Source organism: Artemia sp. Qi Xiang Cuo, chromosome 6, assembly GCF_049724085.1.
Source record: "Artemia sp. Qi Xiang Cuo chromosome 6, ASM4972408v1, whole genome shotgun sequence".
NCBI lineage: Eukaryota > Metazoa > Arthropoda > Branchiopoda > Anostraca > Artemiidae > Artemia > Artemia sp. Qi Xiang Cuo.
In genome coordinates this window covers 72306736-72326046 of record NC_142799.1, presented here as the reverse complement: position 1 = coordinate 72326046, position 19311 = coordinate 72306736, and the positions used below count along the sequence as shown (strand labels likewise).

At 34.6% G+C, this 19311-nt stretch overlaps 1 protein-coding gene across 2 annotated transcripts in view; it reads right to left on the bottom strand.

Moving 5' to 3' along the window:
• LOC148951575 (retinol dehydrogenase 11-like) overlaps window positions 1-19311 on the bottom strand; it is a 271589-nt gene that overhangs the window by 239185 nt on the left and 13093 nt on the right. For both annotated transcript variants that reach the window (XM_089090342.1, XM_089090341.1), the window contains exon 2: window positions 11624-11817. In XM_089090342.1, coding sequence (XP_088946468.1) covers window positions 11624-11804 — 181 coding nt within the window. In that variant the 5' untranslated portion in view covers window positions 11805-11817. The remainder of the gene's footprint in view (window positions 1-11623; window positions 11818-19311) is intronic.

Here is a 19311-nt window from a genome sequence, read left to right as displayed (position 1 = left end):
CAGGCCGATAAGGCTGACAAATAAGAGTGGCCTTACACTTTCCATTCCCTCTTTCTTAAGCACTTTAAATGACTTTAGTGTCATTTGTATTTCACTGAAAACGATGCGGACTTTGAAAAGTGTGGTTTTTATTTGTCATAACACCAACAACAACAAAATAATTTAAAAACAAACCACCATAAGATTCAGAATTACTGATTCAGGATCAGTAATCTTAATAATCAGGATTATAGCACAACGAAATGCAACATCTACAGGCCGATAAGGCTGACAAATAAGAGTGGCGTTACACTTTCCATTCCCTCTTTCTTAAGCACTCTAAATGGCTTTAGTGTCATTTGTATTTCACTGAAAACGACGCGGACTTTGAAAAGTGTGGTTTTTATTTGTCATAACACCAACAACAACAAAATAATTTAAAACAAACCACCAGGAGATTCAGGATTACTGATTCAGGATCAGTAATCTTAATAATCAGGATTATAGCACAACGAAATGCAACATCTACAGGCCAATAAGGCTGACAAATAAGAGTGGCGTTATACTTTCCATTCCCTCTTTCTTAAGCACTTTAAATGACTTTAGTGTCATTTGTATTTCACTGAAAACGATGCGGACTTTGAAAAGTGTGGTTTTTATTTGTCATAACACCAACAACAACAAAATAATTTAAAAACAAACCACCATAAGATTCAGGATTACTGATTCAGGATCAGTAATCTTAATAGTCAGGATTATAGCACAACGAAATTCAACATCTACAGGCCAATAAGGCTGACAAATAAAAGTGGCGTTACACTTTCCATTCCCTCTTTCTTAAGCACTCTAAATGACTTTAGTGTCATTTGTATTTCACTGAAAACGATGCGAACTTTGAAAAGTGTGGTTTTTATTTGTCATAACACCAACAACAACAAAATAATTTAAAAACAAGCCACCATAAGATTCAGGATTACTGATTCAGGATCAGTAATCTTAATAATCAGGATTATAGCACAACGAAATGCAACATCTACAGGCCAATAAGGCTGACAAATAAGAGTGGCGTTACACTTTCCATTCCCTCTTTCTTAAGCACTCTAAATGACTTTAGTGACATTTGTATTTCACCGAAAACGATGCGGACTTTGAAAAGTGTGGTTTTTATTTGTCATAACACCAACAACAACAAAATAATTTAAAATCAAACCACCATAAGATTCAGGATTACTGATTCAGGATCAGTAATCTTAATAATCAGGATTATAGCACAACGAAATGCAACATCTACAGGCCAATAAGGCTGACAAATAAGAGTGGCGTTATACTTTCCATTCCCTCTTTCTTAAGCACTTTAAATGACTTTAGTGTCATTTGTATTTCACTGAAAACGATGCGGACTTTGAAAAGTGTGGTTTTTATTTGTCATAACACCAACAACAACAAAATAATTTAAAAACAAACCACCACAAGATTCAGGATTACTGATTCAGGATCAGTAATCTTAATAATCATGATTATAGCACAACGAAATGCAACATCTACAGGCCAATAAGGCTGACAAATAAGAGTGGCGTTACACTTTCCATTCCCTCTTTCTTAAGCACTCTAAATGACTTTAGTGTCATTTGTATTTCACTGAAAACGATGCGGACTTTGACAAGTGTGGTTTTATTTGTCATAACACCAACAACAACAAAATAATTTAAAAACAAACCACCATAAGATTCAGGATTACTGATTCAGGATCAGTAATCTTAATAATCAGGATTATAGAACAACGAAATGCAACATCTACAGGCCAATAAGGCTGACAAATAAGAGTGGCGTTACACTTTCCATTTCCTCTTTCTTAAGCACTTTAAATGACTTTAGTGTCATTTGTATTTCACTGAAAACGATGCGGACTTTGAAAAGTTTGGTTTTTATTTGTCATAACACCAATAACAACAAAATAATTTAAAAACAAACCACCATAATATTCAGGATAACTGATTCAGGATCAGTAATCTTAATAATCAGGATTAAATCACAACGAAAAGCAACATCTACAGGCCAATAAGGCTGACAAATAAGAGTGGCGTTACACTTTCCATTCCCTCTTTCTAAAGCACTCTAAATGACTCTAGTGTCATTTGTATTTCACTGAAAACGATGCGGACTTTGAAAAGTGTGGTTTTCATTTGTCATAACACCAACAACAACAAAATAATTTAAAAACAAACCACCATAAGATTCAGGATTACTGATTCAGGATCAGTAATCTTAATAGTCAGGATTATAGCACAACGAAATGCAACATCTACAGGCCAATAAGGCTGACAAATAAGAGTGGCGTTACACTTTCCATTCCCTCTTTCTTAAGCACTCTAAATGACTTTAGTGTCATTTGTATTTCACCGAAAACGATGCGGACTTTGAAAAGTGTGGATTTTATTTGTCATAACACCAACAACAACAAAATAATTTAAAAACAAACCACCATAAGATTCAGGATTACTGATTCAGGATCAGTAATCTTAATACTCAGGATTATAGCACAACGAAATGCAACATCTACAGGCCAATAAGGCTGACAAATAAGAGTGGCGTTACACTTTCCATTCCCTCTTTCTTAAGCACTCTAAATGACTTTAGTGTCATTTGTATTTCACTGAAAACGATGCGGACTTTGAAAAGTGTGGTTTTTATTTGTCATAACACCAGCAACAACAAAATAATTTAAAAACAAACCACCATAAGGTTCAGGATTACTGATTCAGGATCAGTAATCTTAATAATCAGGATTATAGCACAACGACATGCAACATCTACAGGCCAATAAGCCTGACAAATAAGAGTGGCGTTACACTTTCCATTCCCTCTTTATTAAGCACTCTAAATTACTTTAGTGTCATTTGTATTTCACTGAAAACGATGCGGACTTTGAAATGTGTGGTTTTTATTTGTCATAACACCAACAAAAACACAATAATTTAAAAACAAACCACCATAAGATTCAGGATTACTGATTCAGGATCAGTAATCTTAATAATCAGGATTATAGCACAACGAAATGCAACATCTACAGGCCAATAAGGCTGACAAATAAGAGTGGCGTTACACTTTCCATTCCCACTTTCTTAAGCACTTTAAATGACTTTAGTGTCATTTGTATTTCACTGAAAACGATGCGGACTTTGAAAAGTGTGGTTTTTATTTGTCATAACACAAACAACAACAAAATAATTTAAAAACAAACCACCATAAGATTCAGGATTACTGATTCAGGATCAGTAATCTTAATAATCAGGATTATAGCACAACGAAATGCAACATCTACAGGCCAGTAAGGCTGACAAATAAAAGTGGTGTCACACTTCCTTTCCCTCTCTCTTAAGCACTCTAAAAGACTTTAATGTCATTTGTATTTCACTGAAAACGATGCGGACTTTGAAAAGTTTGGTTTTTATTTGTCATAACACCAATAACAACAAAATAATTTAAAAACAAACCACCATAAGATTCAGGATTACTGATTCAGGATCAGTATTCTTAATAATCAGGATTACAGCACAACGAAAAGCAACATCTACAGGCCAATAAGGCTGAAAAATAAGAGTGGCGTTACACTTTCCATTCCCTCTTTCTAAAGCACTCTAAATGACTCTAGTGTCATTTGTATTTCACTGAAAACGATTCGGACTTTGAAAAGTGTGGTTTTAATTTGTCATAACACCAAAAACAACAAAATAATTTAAAAACAAACCACCATAAGATTCAGGATTACTGATTCAGGATCAGTAATCTTAATAGTCAGGATTATAGCACAACGAAATGCAACATCTACAGGCCAATAAGGCTGACAAATAAAAGTGGCGTTACACTTTCCATTCCCTCTTTCTTAAGCACTCTAAATGACTTTAGTGTCATTTGTATTTCACCGAAAACGATGCGGACTTTGAAAAGTGTGGATTTTATTTGTCATAACACCAACAACAACAAAATAATTTAAAAACAAACCACCATAAGATTCAGGATTACTGATTCAGGATCAGTAATCTTAATAATCAGGATTATAGCACAACGAAATGCAACATCTACAGGCCAATAAGGCTGACAAATAAGAGTGGCGTTATACTTTCCCTTCCCTCTTTCTTAAGCACTCTAAATGACTTTAGTGTCATTTGTATTTCACTGAAAACGATGAGGACTTTGAAAAGTGTGGTTTTTATTTGTCATAACACCAACAACAACAAAATAATTTAAAAACAAACCACCATAAGGTTCAGGATTACTGATTCAGGATCAGTAATCTTAATAATCAGGATTATAGCACAACGAAATGCAACATCTACAGGCCAATAAGGCTGACAAATAAGAGTGGCGTTACACTTTCCATTCCCTCTTTCTTAAGCCCTCTAAATGACTTTAGTGTCATTTGTATTTCACTGAAAACGATGCGGACTTTGAAATGTGTGGTTTTTATTTGTCATAACACCAACAACAACAAAATAATTTAAAAACAAACCACCATAAGATTCAGGATTACTGATTCAGGATCAGTAATCTTAATAATCAGGATTATAGCACAACGAAATGCAACATCTACAGGCCAATAAGGCTGACAAATAAAAGTGGCGTTACACTTTCCATTCCCTCTTTCTTAAGCACTCTAAATGACTTTAGTGTCATTTGTATTTCACTGAAAACGATGCGGACTTTGAAAAGTGTGGTTTTTATTTGTCATAACACAAACAACAACAAAATAATTTAAAAACAAACCACCATAAGATTCAGGATTACTGATTCAGGATCAGTAATCTTAATATTCAGGATTATAGCACAACGAAATGCAACATCTACAGGCCAGTAAGGCTGACAAATAAAAGTGGTGTCACACTTCCTTTCCCTCTCTCTTAAGCACTCTAAAAGACTTTAATGTCATTTGTATTTCACTGAAAACGATGCGGACTTTGAAAAGTGTGGTTTTTATTTGTCATAACACCAACAACAACAAAATAATTTAAAAATAAACCACCATAAGATTCAGGATTACTGATTCAGGATCAGTAATCTTAATAATCAGGATTATAGCACAACGAAATGCAACATCTACAGGCCAGTAAGGCTGACAAATAAAAGTGGTGTCACACTTCCTTTCCCTCTCTCTTAAGCACTCTAAAAGACTTAAACGTCATTTGTATTTCACTGAAAACAATATTTACTTTGAGCAGTGAGGTTTTAATTTGTCAGAACCTCAAGAACAAGAAACTTAGAAAGAAAATTGCCATAATACTCAAGATTACTGACAAGAACTCAGGAAAGTAGACTGACTGTTTAGTAAATAGTAGATACTAACTCTCAGAAGTCTCAGAAATTTTTCATTTTTTAGTGTTACTAAAATAAAAGCAGAAACGTTTAAAATATGTTTTGTTTTCATTAAAGCACAAATAATGCTCTGAATTTAGAGGTAGGGTAGTTTAATCTTATAAGTGGCACTTAACAAATAGTAGTAAGTTTGACAATATTTTTCATTTTAATTTCTATTCCTTTTAGGAATATCTATTCATCCATAGCAGTATCTGCTATCTTAATATTTGATGTGATTATTCTTTATTATTTCTCTTCCCTTTTGGGTTTCATTATTGAAACTGTTGGTTTTAAGTTTCAATTATTATAAGACTGTATTTCTATTTGTTTTAGTTTTTAATGTGGCTCTTCACTTTTTTTGAAAAACTGCATTTTTGGAAAACACTTTGGAATTAATTTTGTTTATTAATTTGATTTAGAGTTGTTTTTGGAATTAATTTTATCCATTTTTTTTATTGGCATGGCTTTAATTATTGCTAAAATGTAAGAATAATTGCAAAGTTTTACCAGTATTTCTGCTTAAAACTTTAAATGTTGGATTGTAGTTTAAATTTTGTGCACAATTTGAATAATTGTTCAAAATTTGGATCAGCAGCTGTTTTTCGCAATTAGTTTTTACTAATAGTTTTATATTAGTTAATAATAGCTATTTTCTGATACGGAGAATCCAAATTTGGGAACTACAGAGAATTCAAATATCTTTGTAGCACAGTAGCCAAAGATGAGAACTGCGACAGAGAAGTCATGCTGAATATGGGGTATGCAGGTGAACCATTTTCTGAGCTGATGTTAGAAGCTGAAAATCAGACTATTATGGAACTAAAGTTGACCCCCTCCCCGTAATTTCTGTCCGACTCCTACAAACGTCACAATGTATATAAACAAATTTTTATGCGTTTTTTATAGTTTGTTTGTAAGGTTTGTTTCTAAATGAATAGAATCATTTGCAATCATTTGTAAAGTTTAAGCATTTTCTGAGCTGGCATTAGAAGCTGAAACTCAGACTTCAGTTTCGTTTATCTTTATTTAAAAATAAAATACATAACTTACGTAGCATTTCTGCCAGGAAAGCACAAAAAATATGCTGGTCTAGGGCAGGAAATTAACTAATATTAGTTAAAAACAAACATAAACAACAAATTAGCTAATATTAACTAATTAGCTAATACTAGCTAATTAGCTAATTAGCTAATTAACTAATTAGCTAATAATTAGCTAATAAAGAAATTAACTAATATTAGTTAAAAACAAACATGAACAACAAATTAGCTGGACGCATCAAGAAGAAGAAAAAAGAGTAGAAAAGTAAACCAGTAAATAAATCAACCTATATTTCAACTTTAAAGGTAAAAAACGAAGAAGAGAGAGAAAGCAATAGGGAACGACAAAAAAAGGGAAAATAAAATTGGAAGAAAAAAAATTGAGGAGGACAGCACTAAACACTTTTTCTGTAATGACCCTTCGCTGCTCACTTAAAGGATATAAGATTGTTTGAATTCCAGATGTCTTAAGGGGAGTGAATTCTAAATAATCAGTGCAAAAAAATCTAATTAAAAAAGAAGCTATTTTCGTAGAGGGTGCTTCTTGGACTATGTCACAAGAACGTCATGTGTTATAAGTGTGCAAATCTTGATTTAATGTAAACAGATTTTGAAGTGAAGATGGAAGGAGGTTATTGAAATACTTGAAACAAAAATTTGCAATCTGGAAATCTCAAGTCTTGGGTACATCAAATATCTTGTAAATTTGAAATGAAAACTGATGTCGTCAGTGTGTTGAACAGGTGATCCAATTTGAACTATCTTATTTTGTATGATTTGAATTCTTTCAAACAGTTCGTGGTAACGAAGTGTAAGTAAGGAGCGACCCGGCTCAATAGTAACCGACAGGGTTTTGGATGTCAATAGATACATCAAAAGAATCAGATTTTAATGCTGATTTCAAATATATAAGTTCCATCAAGTTTAGTTCTAACCGTCAAAAGTTACGTGCCTGAGAAAATTTGCCTGATTTTCGAAAAAAAGGGGGGAAACATCCCCTAAATGTTGTAGAACGTTAATGAAAATCACACTATCAGATTCAGCGCATCAGAGAACCCTACTGTAGAGGTTTCAAGCTCCTATCTGCAAAAATGTGAAATTTTGTATTTTTGCCAGAAGAAGGATCACGGATGCGTGTTTATTTGTTTTTTTGTTGTTTTTTTTTTGCCCAGGGGTGATCGTATTGACCCAGTGGTCCTAGAATATCGTCGGAGGGCTCATTCGAACGGAAATTAAAATTTTTAAAGTCCTTTTTAAGTGACCAAAAAAATGGAGGGCAACTAAGCCCCCTCCCAGGCTCACTTTTTTCCCAAAGTCACCCGATCACAATTTTAAGATAGCCATTTTGTTCAGCATGGTCGAAAATATAATAACCATGTCTTTTAGGAAGACTTAATCTCCCAAAGTCCCCGGGGGGAAGGCTGAAAGTTATGAATTTTAACAAATGTTTACATATAGTATTGGTTATTGGGAAGTATACAGACGTTTTCAGGGGAGATTTTTTCTGGTAGTGGGGAGGGGGAGGGGGTCGGGTGTTATGTGAGAGGATCTTTCCAGGGAGGAAGTTTTCATGGGGGAAGGGATACTGCTATGAAGGGGGCGCCAGATTTCCCAGCATTATTTTAAAAAAAAGATCAGAAATTCTATTTAACGGCCTTTGTGATTAAGGGGTCATTTTTAAAGAATTGGAACAAAATTCCAAATTTAGCGTAAAGAGCGAGGCACTGACTAGGGGGCGAACCCCCTAATATACGTATTAAAAATATATGAATATAGAAGTTCATTACGTAAGTTAATTCGTAAGTTACGTATATTTATTACTAATAAAAACGTTCGTAAACACGTAAAAACGTTCGTAAAACAACTTTCAAAAAAGCCATTTAACCAAATAAAAGTAAAATTAACATACAATTTCTTTTAATTATTTATGTACGGTGAGCCAAAATCAAAACCTGCATTAATTAAAAAACGATCAAAAATTAAATTTAAAAAACAAGTTTTTCTAACTGAAAATGAGGAGCGACGTTAAAACTTAAAACGAACAGAAATTACTCCGTATATGAAAGGAGCTGTCCCCTCCTCAACGCCTCGCTCTTTAAGCTACAGTTTGACTCTTTCTCACAACTCTATTATTTTTAAACAGTAAAAACTTAAAATAAAACGGCTTAGGGTTCTCATACATGTTAATTTTATACTGTATAATTTTCATCAACGACTGAAAACCCTTACAGGGTAGACTTAAACCTTTATTTCTAAAATTTTTGAAAGTTTTTTTTTGTTAATAGTTTTCCATGAGTAACTTAAAACTTTTTTGTGGCACTCATTATGTTCCATAACCTCTCCAGTAATTGTGCCAGTAAGCACATTCATGTCATCTTTTAAATTAATAAATAAAATCCCCGCCCACCTCTCGTGTGAAATTCCCTGGTGGCAATCATGATGCTCCCTATTTCCCCAGCATTTTTGCCGATAAGCACATTAATCTTGTCTTTTATGTTGTACAGAAAAATAATTTTCTGTAATAAAAAGAGTCATCACATCACAGCATCTATACTGTATACTCCGTTGAAAAATATTCCCGGGAATAAAGGGAGATGAAGGACTACTTTCTACCCTCTTCCCTCTAAATCTTCTCTCGGAAGCCCTCTCCCGCCCCCCCCCAGAAAGCAAGAAAACATTGGAAAAATATAAAAATGAAAACCAGAAATATTCCCATTTAAATCTTGGTAAAAACAAAACTCCTGATAGCACTTCTCCCCTCCCTTAGAAAATATTCTGGCAGCACTCACGATCCTCCCCTTCGTATCTCCTTTGTATCGGTAAGCATGAGAATTTTACATCTTTTATGTTATGTAGCAAAAATAAAAATGAAACAAGGGGGAACTATTACCCTGCAGACCCCGCATTAAGGACTTAGTTTAAAAAGTGTTTCTAGGAATGAAGCGTGACTAGAGATTAATTTCAACTCCTCCCCGTCTAAACACTCTTTTTTATTCATTTGAATGCTCACATAGAGCTGGAAAATTTAGGCATAAAAATACACTTTTCGGACTTCAGGCACCCGCCCCCCTACACAAAGATCTTGGGACTTCAGGCACCCTCCCCCCTACACAAAGATCTTGGGACTTCAGGCACCCTCCCCCTCCCTACAAAAAGATATACCGACCCTCCCCCTATTAAATAATGCGCAAGTGTTCGTCACTACTGTTTTTTTTAATATATCTTAGATATTTCTTTTAAATTAAATTTTGAAATAAAATGTCTGTATCAACCATTTATTTGAATAGACTAGGTGCAACTTCGGAATTGAATTTGCCTCCACGCAGCTTTACTGCTTCCACGCAGCTTTACTGCCTCCACGCAGCTTTACTGCTTCTGCGACTGGGAAAGCACAGAATATAACTTTCCGACAATTTAATTACGATTTTTCATCGATACTTTTTTCTCCCTCTGTGGGGTAAAATTGTTTGTATTTTTTGTGCCAGAAAATATCAGAAAATGTCACTTGGATGTGGTGCAAAAACTTTTTTGCTGCTTAAAAAGGCACTCGATCTTTTAATTTCTGTTCGAATTAGCCTCCATCGGATATTTTAGGGCAATTGGTTCGATACAAAAGCCTATAGGGAAAAAAAACACACATAGTCTGAGCAAAATACAAAATTTCTCATTTTTTGCATATAGACACTTGAAGCATCTGTCGTGGAGTTTTCTGACGAGCTGAATTTTTGGTGTAATTTCTGTCAAGATCATTCAACATTTTGGAAATATTTTGGAAATATTTTAAAAAATTGGAGCAGATTTTCTCTGGCTTATAACCTTTGGTGAGTAGCATTAGGTTTAATAAATATTACATACTTAGAAAAGGCATATTTGTTATGCATATATTGTTATCAATACTGCTTTTATCAGAGTTTTGGGTATGAACTTTTAAAAACACAAGCAGTTTGAAAAATGCATGATTTCACATGTTTGTAGATAGGGGCTTGAAACATCTGTAATAGGGTTCTCTGGTATGTTTAATTTCATGGTGTAATTTTCATCATGATTATATCCCGTTTTGGAGGTGATTCTCCCCTTTCGGAGGATATTTCTCCGTTTTTTTTTAATCGGGCAACACTTTTCATGACTTTTGGTGGGTAACTTTAATCTTGATGAATTTTGAATCTTACTATCTTCAGGTATGCTTAAAATTACAAATAAAATCAAAGTAATTAATAAAGAACTGCCTTTGCAAACAGTTTGAGTTCCAAAACAATGACCAAAACAAACTCAATTATGTTCTAGAGACAATCCAGAAGTAACTTTTTTGACCAATTTCGAAGTTGCTGTAGCTCGGTGATTTTCTATCCTAGGGAAGCCATATGAACAGGGGTACAAACAGGTTGGGAGGAATCGGTACCCGAACCCCCCTAAATAAATCCTATATTTTTTTTGAATTCATGTACACTTCATATTCACAATTATCAGATAAAATGAATCTTTTTAGTATTGGACCCCGCGGAAAAAAATTGATACTGGGTTCCTTGAGCAGAAAAAAAAATACAGGGTACGTGCCTGAATATGAAGGCGTAGCCTGGACAAAATATTGCTTTCCAACACTATTATAACACTATTTCTAACAATATTCCAACACTATTACAGTTTAAATCCTATATGGTATTGTAAAACATGAAGTTTCGCACAGCAAGTTAAACTAAAAGTTGACCAGCAAAACTTCATTTTTATCTGTTGTCGTATCCTATGTATTTTTATGCTGATTATATTTGAGTCTCTATGCCCTTTTGTCGTTTACTTATTTGCATTTTTTTTCTTTGCAAACAATTTTCGCTTTAAAATTCCATTGATCTTGTACAATATTGTCTCCTCTATTTAGAAGTATCTTAATTAATAATATTTCCACGCTTCAGGACTTTTCCAATTTTTACAGTTTCCAAGGATTATCATATAACACCCTCGTTTACGAATTTGGCGAAAATACCTGGTAAGGTGAAATTTTTGCTAGTTTTGAAGACTCTTTTCCTAGTCCATGTATATATTTGATTTGAAAATATAAAATGTGTCAATTAAATATGAAAAATACAAAATTATAGGAAAACCGTAGGATATTAAGAGGGAGACATTCCTACGAAACACTTCCCCTTCCCCCTCCGTGCATCCTGGGCGAGGCGAAGTTTCAACGAATAATACTATTTGGGATAATTTAATAATCCTCTAATAAAGGAGTTTCTTACTTAAAATGTGACACTTATTACCTGAGCTGCTTCCAGTTATTATGACAACTTTCCCGTCAAGTCGATTCGTCGACATGCATGTTCCATTTGTTAATCGTATCAGCAACTTCACCAGGAATAAAATACATGCTGTCTCAACTATATACATTGTTATTGGTAGCGGCCAAAATAAATACGATAAAATCATTGATACTAACGCCATCCTCTATATTTACCTGCCTAAAATTAAAAAACAACCTTAAGAAACAGAAAATAAGGAACAACTATCCCCATCTCTCTAGTGTATATACTTGTTCCACACTTTTTCTTAGGCGACAGCTCAAAAAACTATATTTTCATAGAAGTATAAGAAAATTTTTGGATTGTAATAACTTTTCCATCAAAATAAACAGAAAACAAAGGGTCTAGTTTTATTTTCCCTTAAGTCATATTCAAATCACAGACCTTACTAAACGATAATCTAAGAGACAGATTGTGACAGTTATTTTAGTTTTGCCCTTTATATTTCTGGCCCTAAGGATCCTGTATCAGGAGTATCTACTCTGAACATACTCTTTCGGCTAAAGATTGCCTTCAGGCAAAAGATGCTCTTTGGGTTATTAAATATCCGTATGCTGCTGGAATATTACAGAATCAATTAGCTTTAGAAAACTACAATCCCATTTATAAAGTATCGCAGTCTGTAAAATAAAAAAAAAATGGGGAAAAAAACACGTGCGTAAGAAAGAACCGATTATTTATTAAAACTTATTTAGTTTTTATTTTAAATTTGGAAAAATGACAAAGCAGTACCGCATCTACGACAAAATCCATGTAAACTCCGTTTAGGCCCCCTTCTGTGATATTTTTTGAGAAGATCGAAAAAAATAAAGAAGAAAATAGTAGCTTTCTTCATTTGTAAATAGATAGCCTACCTGAATTATTAAATTGTGAAAGAATTATAATTCCTGTTCACCTTAAAAATACGACCAAGGGAAGACTAAAGAAATAACTGCTTCCTCCGGGGAAAACCGAAAATGCACAAGGGATGACAAATTATATTTCTATTATATTAAAGCGACAATAAAAGTAAAAAAAGAAGCCATGAAAACCAGACACGGTGGGTCCCCACTATACACACTGCTGTATCACAGGTTTCTACCCAAAATATAAACAAAATCCAACACTTCTTGATATCTTCATTTTAATAAGGCTAATATTCAGCATAAGGAGAGATTTTCATCAAAAAACACCAAAAAACGTATCGAGAAACCGGATATACTAACCATTAGGTCTACTAAGGGCAGGAGATCCTGAAGGACAAATTTATTATATTTAAAGGCAAGCCCAAATAATGTGCAAAATAATTAGAAAGCTCAAATTGTCAAAATTCTGGACCAGGCAGTTAAATTCGAATCAAAGAATTACCCTCAAGAGAAATTAGTCAATTTCATACTGATTCCAAGCTCAGTTCTGATGGCAGTACTAAGGGTACTTACGTTAGCCAAAGCAATTAGAACGTTTTCACTCATTGATGGCGATCTACATTTTTTAGCAAGGACAACATGGGGTTACACAGATGACAACGAAATGTTCATTTTACGTTTATAGCCACTAGAATAAGGCGATTGACATACATCAAAAACAGAAGCGGCCCTAGAACTGAGCCTTGCGGGACACCAAACTCTACTTCAGATACTGAGTGGAAGAGAGGATCCAAGATGACCCTTCCAGACAAGTAAGAGTCAGACCAGCTGCGAGCATTCCCTATTGTATAGTCGTGAGATAATTTAGAGACTAAAGTCTAATGGGCAAAGGAATCAAAATCTTTTCAGTTGTCCGAAAATGTAGCAGCAATCAAACCAGAATCAAGAGCCAAATGTAGGAAATTCAAAAAAAGTGTAGAGACGTGCACTCTGGAGCGCTTAACTCGGAAGTCAAACTGAAAATCGTGAAAAAAAACTTTTATAATGCCAAGGAAACGGCAATTGCAAAGGCACAGTCTCTTCAAAAATGTACTAAATACAGACAACATAGATATTGGCCAATAAGAACCCGGGACACTCTTATGTCCACCTTTACATAAATCAATCATTGGAGCTCACTTATGCCAACTTGGAAAAATTCCACTTTCAAAAGACAGATCTGCAAGTTTTGTCAAAGGTGAAATAATCGAAGGAAACGTCAACTAAATAACCTTGGTGGGTATACATCAGGGGCAGCCGGCGACAAACCCTGTAAACCATTAAATACTTTAGTTATTTCTACCTCAGAAACTGGTTCTAGGACCATCGCTTTCAGATGGAAGGGACCGAGAAACGATCTTAAATTAGGTTAATAAGAAGGGGACCTGACTGAAGAAGAAGTTGACTTCCCAACATTAACAAAATAAAAGGCGGATACTTCTTGAACTTTCAGTTCACCTTGAACAAAGAAACCATCAGCCACCAAACTTATAGGAACAGAAGAAAGTGGCAATGAAGACTTAAGGGGGGAATTGGTTACTGGCCAGGTTTCCCAATATCCATACTGCATCTCAAAAATACTTAAAAATAATAGAGATTTAGCCTTAAAAATCAAAGAACTATAAGCATTTTGATATGGTTTGGAACACTGAACACGAGCAGCAACATCGCTAGACAATGGATTTGCTCTTGTCAACTACCCAAAGGTTGCTTTGCTTCTTCAGCTTCTGAGGAAGCCAGGGGTTATCTTGGGAATCAGGCAAATATATCATTTAGACCTAAAAGCGCAAGGGACCAAAGCTAATAGATCAATCTGGATCTGAGGAGGGTTAACTTATTTTGACCAAAGTTAAGGAGACCCAAGCCCATTGCAAGCATCTTCTGATCTGACTCGATATCTTCTTAAAATTAGTAATTCTTTGTTTATATTTGAGCCACTTTTTAAGTTATACTTGAAGTTATCTGGAATGTTATTGGACTACCACCCTCTAACACCAACTCCCTGTTTTCTATGAATTAGCATTAAATTAAAATATCTTTAGAACCAGCATCAAAAGCAGATTGCTTCGACATAAATATTGTTGCCATAATTCTACTTTTGAAGTCTTCCTTTCTCTCGGCAAGAGATTCTCTATACTTACCATTCACAACCATATGATGGAACAACAAAGAAAAATAATTAGATCACAAAAACCAAACGAGGGGTATTTTAGACAGTGAGACAGCTAGTCATGTATAACCAGTGTGGTCTCAGAACATATTTATTCACTACCATGAACCACTTCAAAGACAACAAATCTTGTACTTTCGTCGACTGAGTTTTGCAACCCTTGCAATAGGATTCTGAAATATTTTACAATTTGATTATGCATTTTCGTCGACATCGCACCCCTTTTTGTGACGTTTTTAATCATCTCTAAGATTACTAAAACGTTCTTACGTTCTAAAAACTATTGATATGAACCTTAAACTGAATGAAGGAAACATATCTAGAATCAACACACAGTGTTTTCATTTTTTTTTTTTTTTTTTTTTTTTTTTTTTTTTTTTTTTTATCAGGATAAAGGCACCCAAAACTGCTTGGGACTTGAATGTCTGTATTTTGCAAATATAGTTCAAGTTCTGCCGTTTGAGGTACATGAGTCTGAACTATCTTTTCAAAAATTAGAAAAACATAATGGGGTTTCCTAGACTTAACTAATGATAATTTGTTTAGTATCAGCAATCATCAGAACATTAATATTTCTTGGTAAGCTTTGAGATCTGACTGGGGCATTTATCAAAAAGTCCTGTTATCTGACAATAAACTGGTAAGCATGGAAGCACTGTGACCATGTATCACAGACTCTATTGATATATTAGTTATTTTTCCATTTCAATTTTTCCAGCTTGATGCTTTATTCCTTTTCCAACCTAAGTACAATGTTAACAAAATAAAAACACCAGGATAGATATATTCTAGCCCATGTGTCAGTGCCTGTGGCAAAATCCAAAAAATGTGTTTTAAGGGACACATTCTCTGCATCCCTAGGAGCAAATGGCAAAAAAATGTAAAAATGGCCTGTTCTTCAAAGACAAATTATATTTTTTTTTTTTAATGTGGCTATTGTGGACCCCGTGAAAGCTGCTATAATACACAAGATTTCAATATTTATATTCAGAGATACAATTGAATGAATGGCCCCACCGTCACGTTCTGCACTTAGCACATTAGTGAATATCAGAGGCAACGCTATAGCGTTGCCTATATTAAAGGCCATAAGGCTTCAATGTTATTTTGGTTTAATTTGTTGTTGTTTTTTCTCAGTGACATTTCATATGGTAGGGGTGGTCGCATAAACTTTGGAGGGGGCTCATTCTATTGAAAATCGGAAGTTCTAGTGACCTTTTTAAGAGTCGAAATTGATCGAGGGTAACTCCGATCAGAGGGGGCTCACTTGATTGGAAATTAAAACATCCAGTTTATTTTTTAAGAATCAAAGTGATAAGAGAGCAACGAGCCGCCCCCCCCCCGAGCTCAGGGGATGAGTTCCAAATTATGCCCCAATGGCAGATAAGGTTTTTATGAAAGGGGTGGTCGTATAAACTTCGAAGGGGGCTTATTTGATTAGGAAATTGAAAGTTGCAGTTCTATTTTTAGAGTTAAAAGTTATCGGAGGGCCACTAGCTCCCCCCCCCCCTACACTCCCTTTTCCCAAAATGAATTCGGTCAAAAATCTCGAGATAGCCATTTTGTTCAAAATAAAACAATGTATCATATAACAATGCCTTTGGGGTAAACACAGATCCGCAAAGCCTGGGGTCAAGGGTTGTAAGTTATCAGGGACATGTAGGGCCTTATGGAAAGAAATGGTTGTATAAACTTTGTAGGGGGCACAATTATTGCAAATTGAAAGTTCTAGTTTCCCATTTTAAGCGCCAAAAGTGATCAGAGCCCCCTCCCATGCTTTTTCCCGAAAAGCATCCAATGGAAAAACTGAAATAGCTATTGTGTTTAATTTAGTCCAAAGATTATATAGCAGTGCCTTCGTGGTTGATACAGCCCCCAAAGCCCTGAGGCAAGGGTTGTAAGCTATTCCCCAGGGGCACATAAAAAATGGAAAATGTGGAAAAGGTGGTCGTATAAACTTTGGAGGAGGCTAATTTGATTTGAAATTGGAGGTTTTATTTCCCTTTTAAAGATTTGAAAGTGATTGGAGGGCAAATAGCTCCCTCCATACTCTCTTTTCCCCCAAATACATCCGATCTAACTTTTGAGATGGCCATTTTGTTCAAAATAGTCTAAAGATCATATAACAATGCCTTCGGTGTCGAAACAATCCCCAGTTGACAAGGACAAGGGTCGAAGTTATGTCTTGGGAGCATACCAAGTTTTTTCGGAAGTGGTGAAACTTTGGAGAGCTTATTTGATTGAAAATTGAAAGTTCTAGTTCCTTTTTAAGAGTCAAAAGCGATCAGAGGACAACTATCCCCCATAGCCTCTTTTTTCCAAAAGTATGGGATCGAAATTTTGGGATAAAAATCTTTCAAAATAGTCCAAATGTCAAATAACTATGGTTAAGGGTTTGAAGCCCCCCTTCTCCAGCCCTCAGGGAAAGGACCGTAAATTATGGTAGTTACCCATTGTTAACATGTAAAGTTTTTATGGAAGGCTTTAGAGGCTCATAAACTTTGTAGGAGATTCATTCGATTGGAATCAAAATTTATTTTTGCCTTTTTAGAGCTGAAAGTGATCAGAGGGTAACCCTCCCCCTCCTCCCTTGCGCGCTTTTTCCCTAAATACATCGAATTCAAATTTTGAAATAGAAATTTTGTTCAAATTTTTGGAACAGGAACTTCCAAATAATCCAAAATTCAAATAACAATAACTTAGGGGTTGAAAATCCCCCATAGCCTCAAGGCAAGATTTGTAACTTTTGTAAGCTGCTCATTGTTAACATATAACGTTAACATATCGTATGGGAGCGGTGGCTATATTAACTTTGGAGGCGATTCATTTGATTGGAAATTTAAACTTCTGGTTCTCTTTTTAAGAGTAAAAAGTAATCAAAGGGCAACCAGCACCCACCTCTCCCCCACCCCAAAGGCATCCAGTTAAAATTGTGTGACAGTCATTTTGTTCAAAATGGTCCGAAGGCCAAACGACTATCCTTCCATGGTTAAACCCCCCTCCCAGCCCCCAGGGAAGGGCTGTCAGTTATGCAAGTTACTTATTGTTACTTCGATACCATAATTTGTTTACTTTGATACTTGGATTTACGGATTTATGGGGCAACTTTGATTTACGAGGCAAGGGCTGTAAGTTATGAAAGTTGATTATTGCTACTCTGATACTTTGTTTACTTTGATATTTTCTTTACTTTGATACTTAGCTATTTTGATATTGTTACTTTGATACCCGTTCTAGTTCTGATCCTTTGATGAAGCCTTGATGTTAAAAAAATTGATTTTGAAATAGGGAATTTTAAAAAACTTGAAACTTTGAAAATAAAAACAAATAGTAATTAATTAAAAAAAAAACTTTCTGAACAAGAAGTTTTTCAAAGAAAAGTAAAGGCCATATTCAACTTAAAATCAGTACAAGTAAAAATCTATAATAATTCAAGCTCAAAATAACCAGAAATTACTATTAAAGAATAGATAAAACCCCAAAACGAACTGAAATTAAATAGACAATCACAGCATACAAACATAAAACAGGTACCATATAAATGAATAAATAAAGCTTAAAACGAATCAAACTCAAATTGGATATGCAAATCAAGCTTAAAACAGACAACAAACCTTTTGCTATTCAAGAATAGTTTTGTACAATAAATTTACAAGATCACTATAGAGTTACTGTTGGACGGGGAGGGGGATTATTATTCATGTGAATTGAAGAACTGTGTACTTTCTGATCTTCATTAGGACTAAAGCCCATCCTCTAGACACCCTTGAATATACATGTTTCTCACTCTACCATTTTATTAGGACAATCTATTTATGTTATACTTTAATGTGACCATTTTTGTTTGTTTCAATAAAAGCATTTAAAGGACGTGTCTAAAAAATAAGAATAAAATGTCACAAATATACTTCCTTTTTTTTCCTTTTTCTCAACTGAAGCTGCTTTAGTCCTGAAATTTTAATTGAGCTGTTTAGATTGCCTAACATTGAAATTAGATCAGCAAAACAAATTGAAATTTTTGCAACGGGAATCATATAAGTGCATTTGTCTTCAAAATTTTATTGTTTTTTCCCCATAGCTTTGCCTTTATTTGGGTCTCCTTGTCTTTTCTACCTGCCCTGTACGTCTAAGTTAGTCAGAGAAAACAAAATTATTGGTCAAATTTCAGGTTTCACACATAGATACAACCAATCTTCAAAACATTTTTGTTTTAATTCAGGTCAGCAAGACCATGTCTACACGCCTTGTAAGCTACAAAGCAATCAGAGACAAATACAGTTCTAGGCCAGTTACTGGGTATTACAAACTGGTATTGCCAAAGTTTATTTCAATTTTTTGCTGCATGGGAATCCACCTAGCTTAGAACTTACGAATGTCATTCTCATGTGGATCAAAAAGTTGAAAGATAAGGGCCCATTTTGTATATGGTATCCCAAATCTTGTAGTCTTTTGGTCTGGGATGATCAAAGTCGAGTACCTGGGCTGAATAAAGGCTTTACATAATTTAGTTAAATAAAAAAGCTTTGGGCTCATTTTTGGGCAAAACAAATTGTTTTCATAAGTTTTCTCTGCATAAGGGTTTCCTTGACACAAAA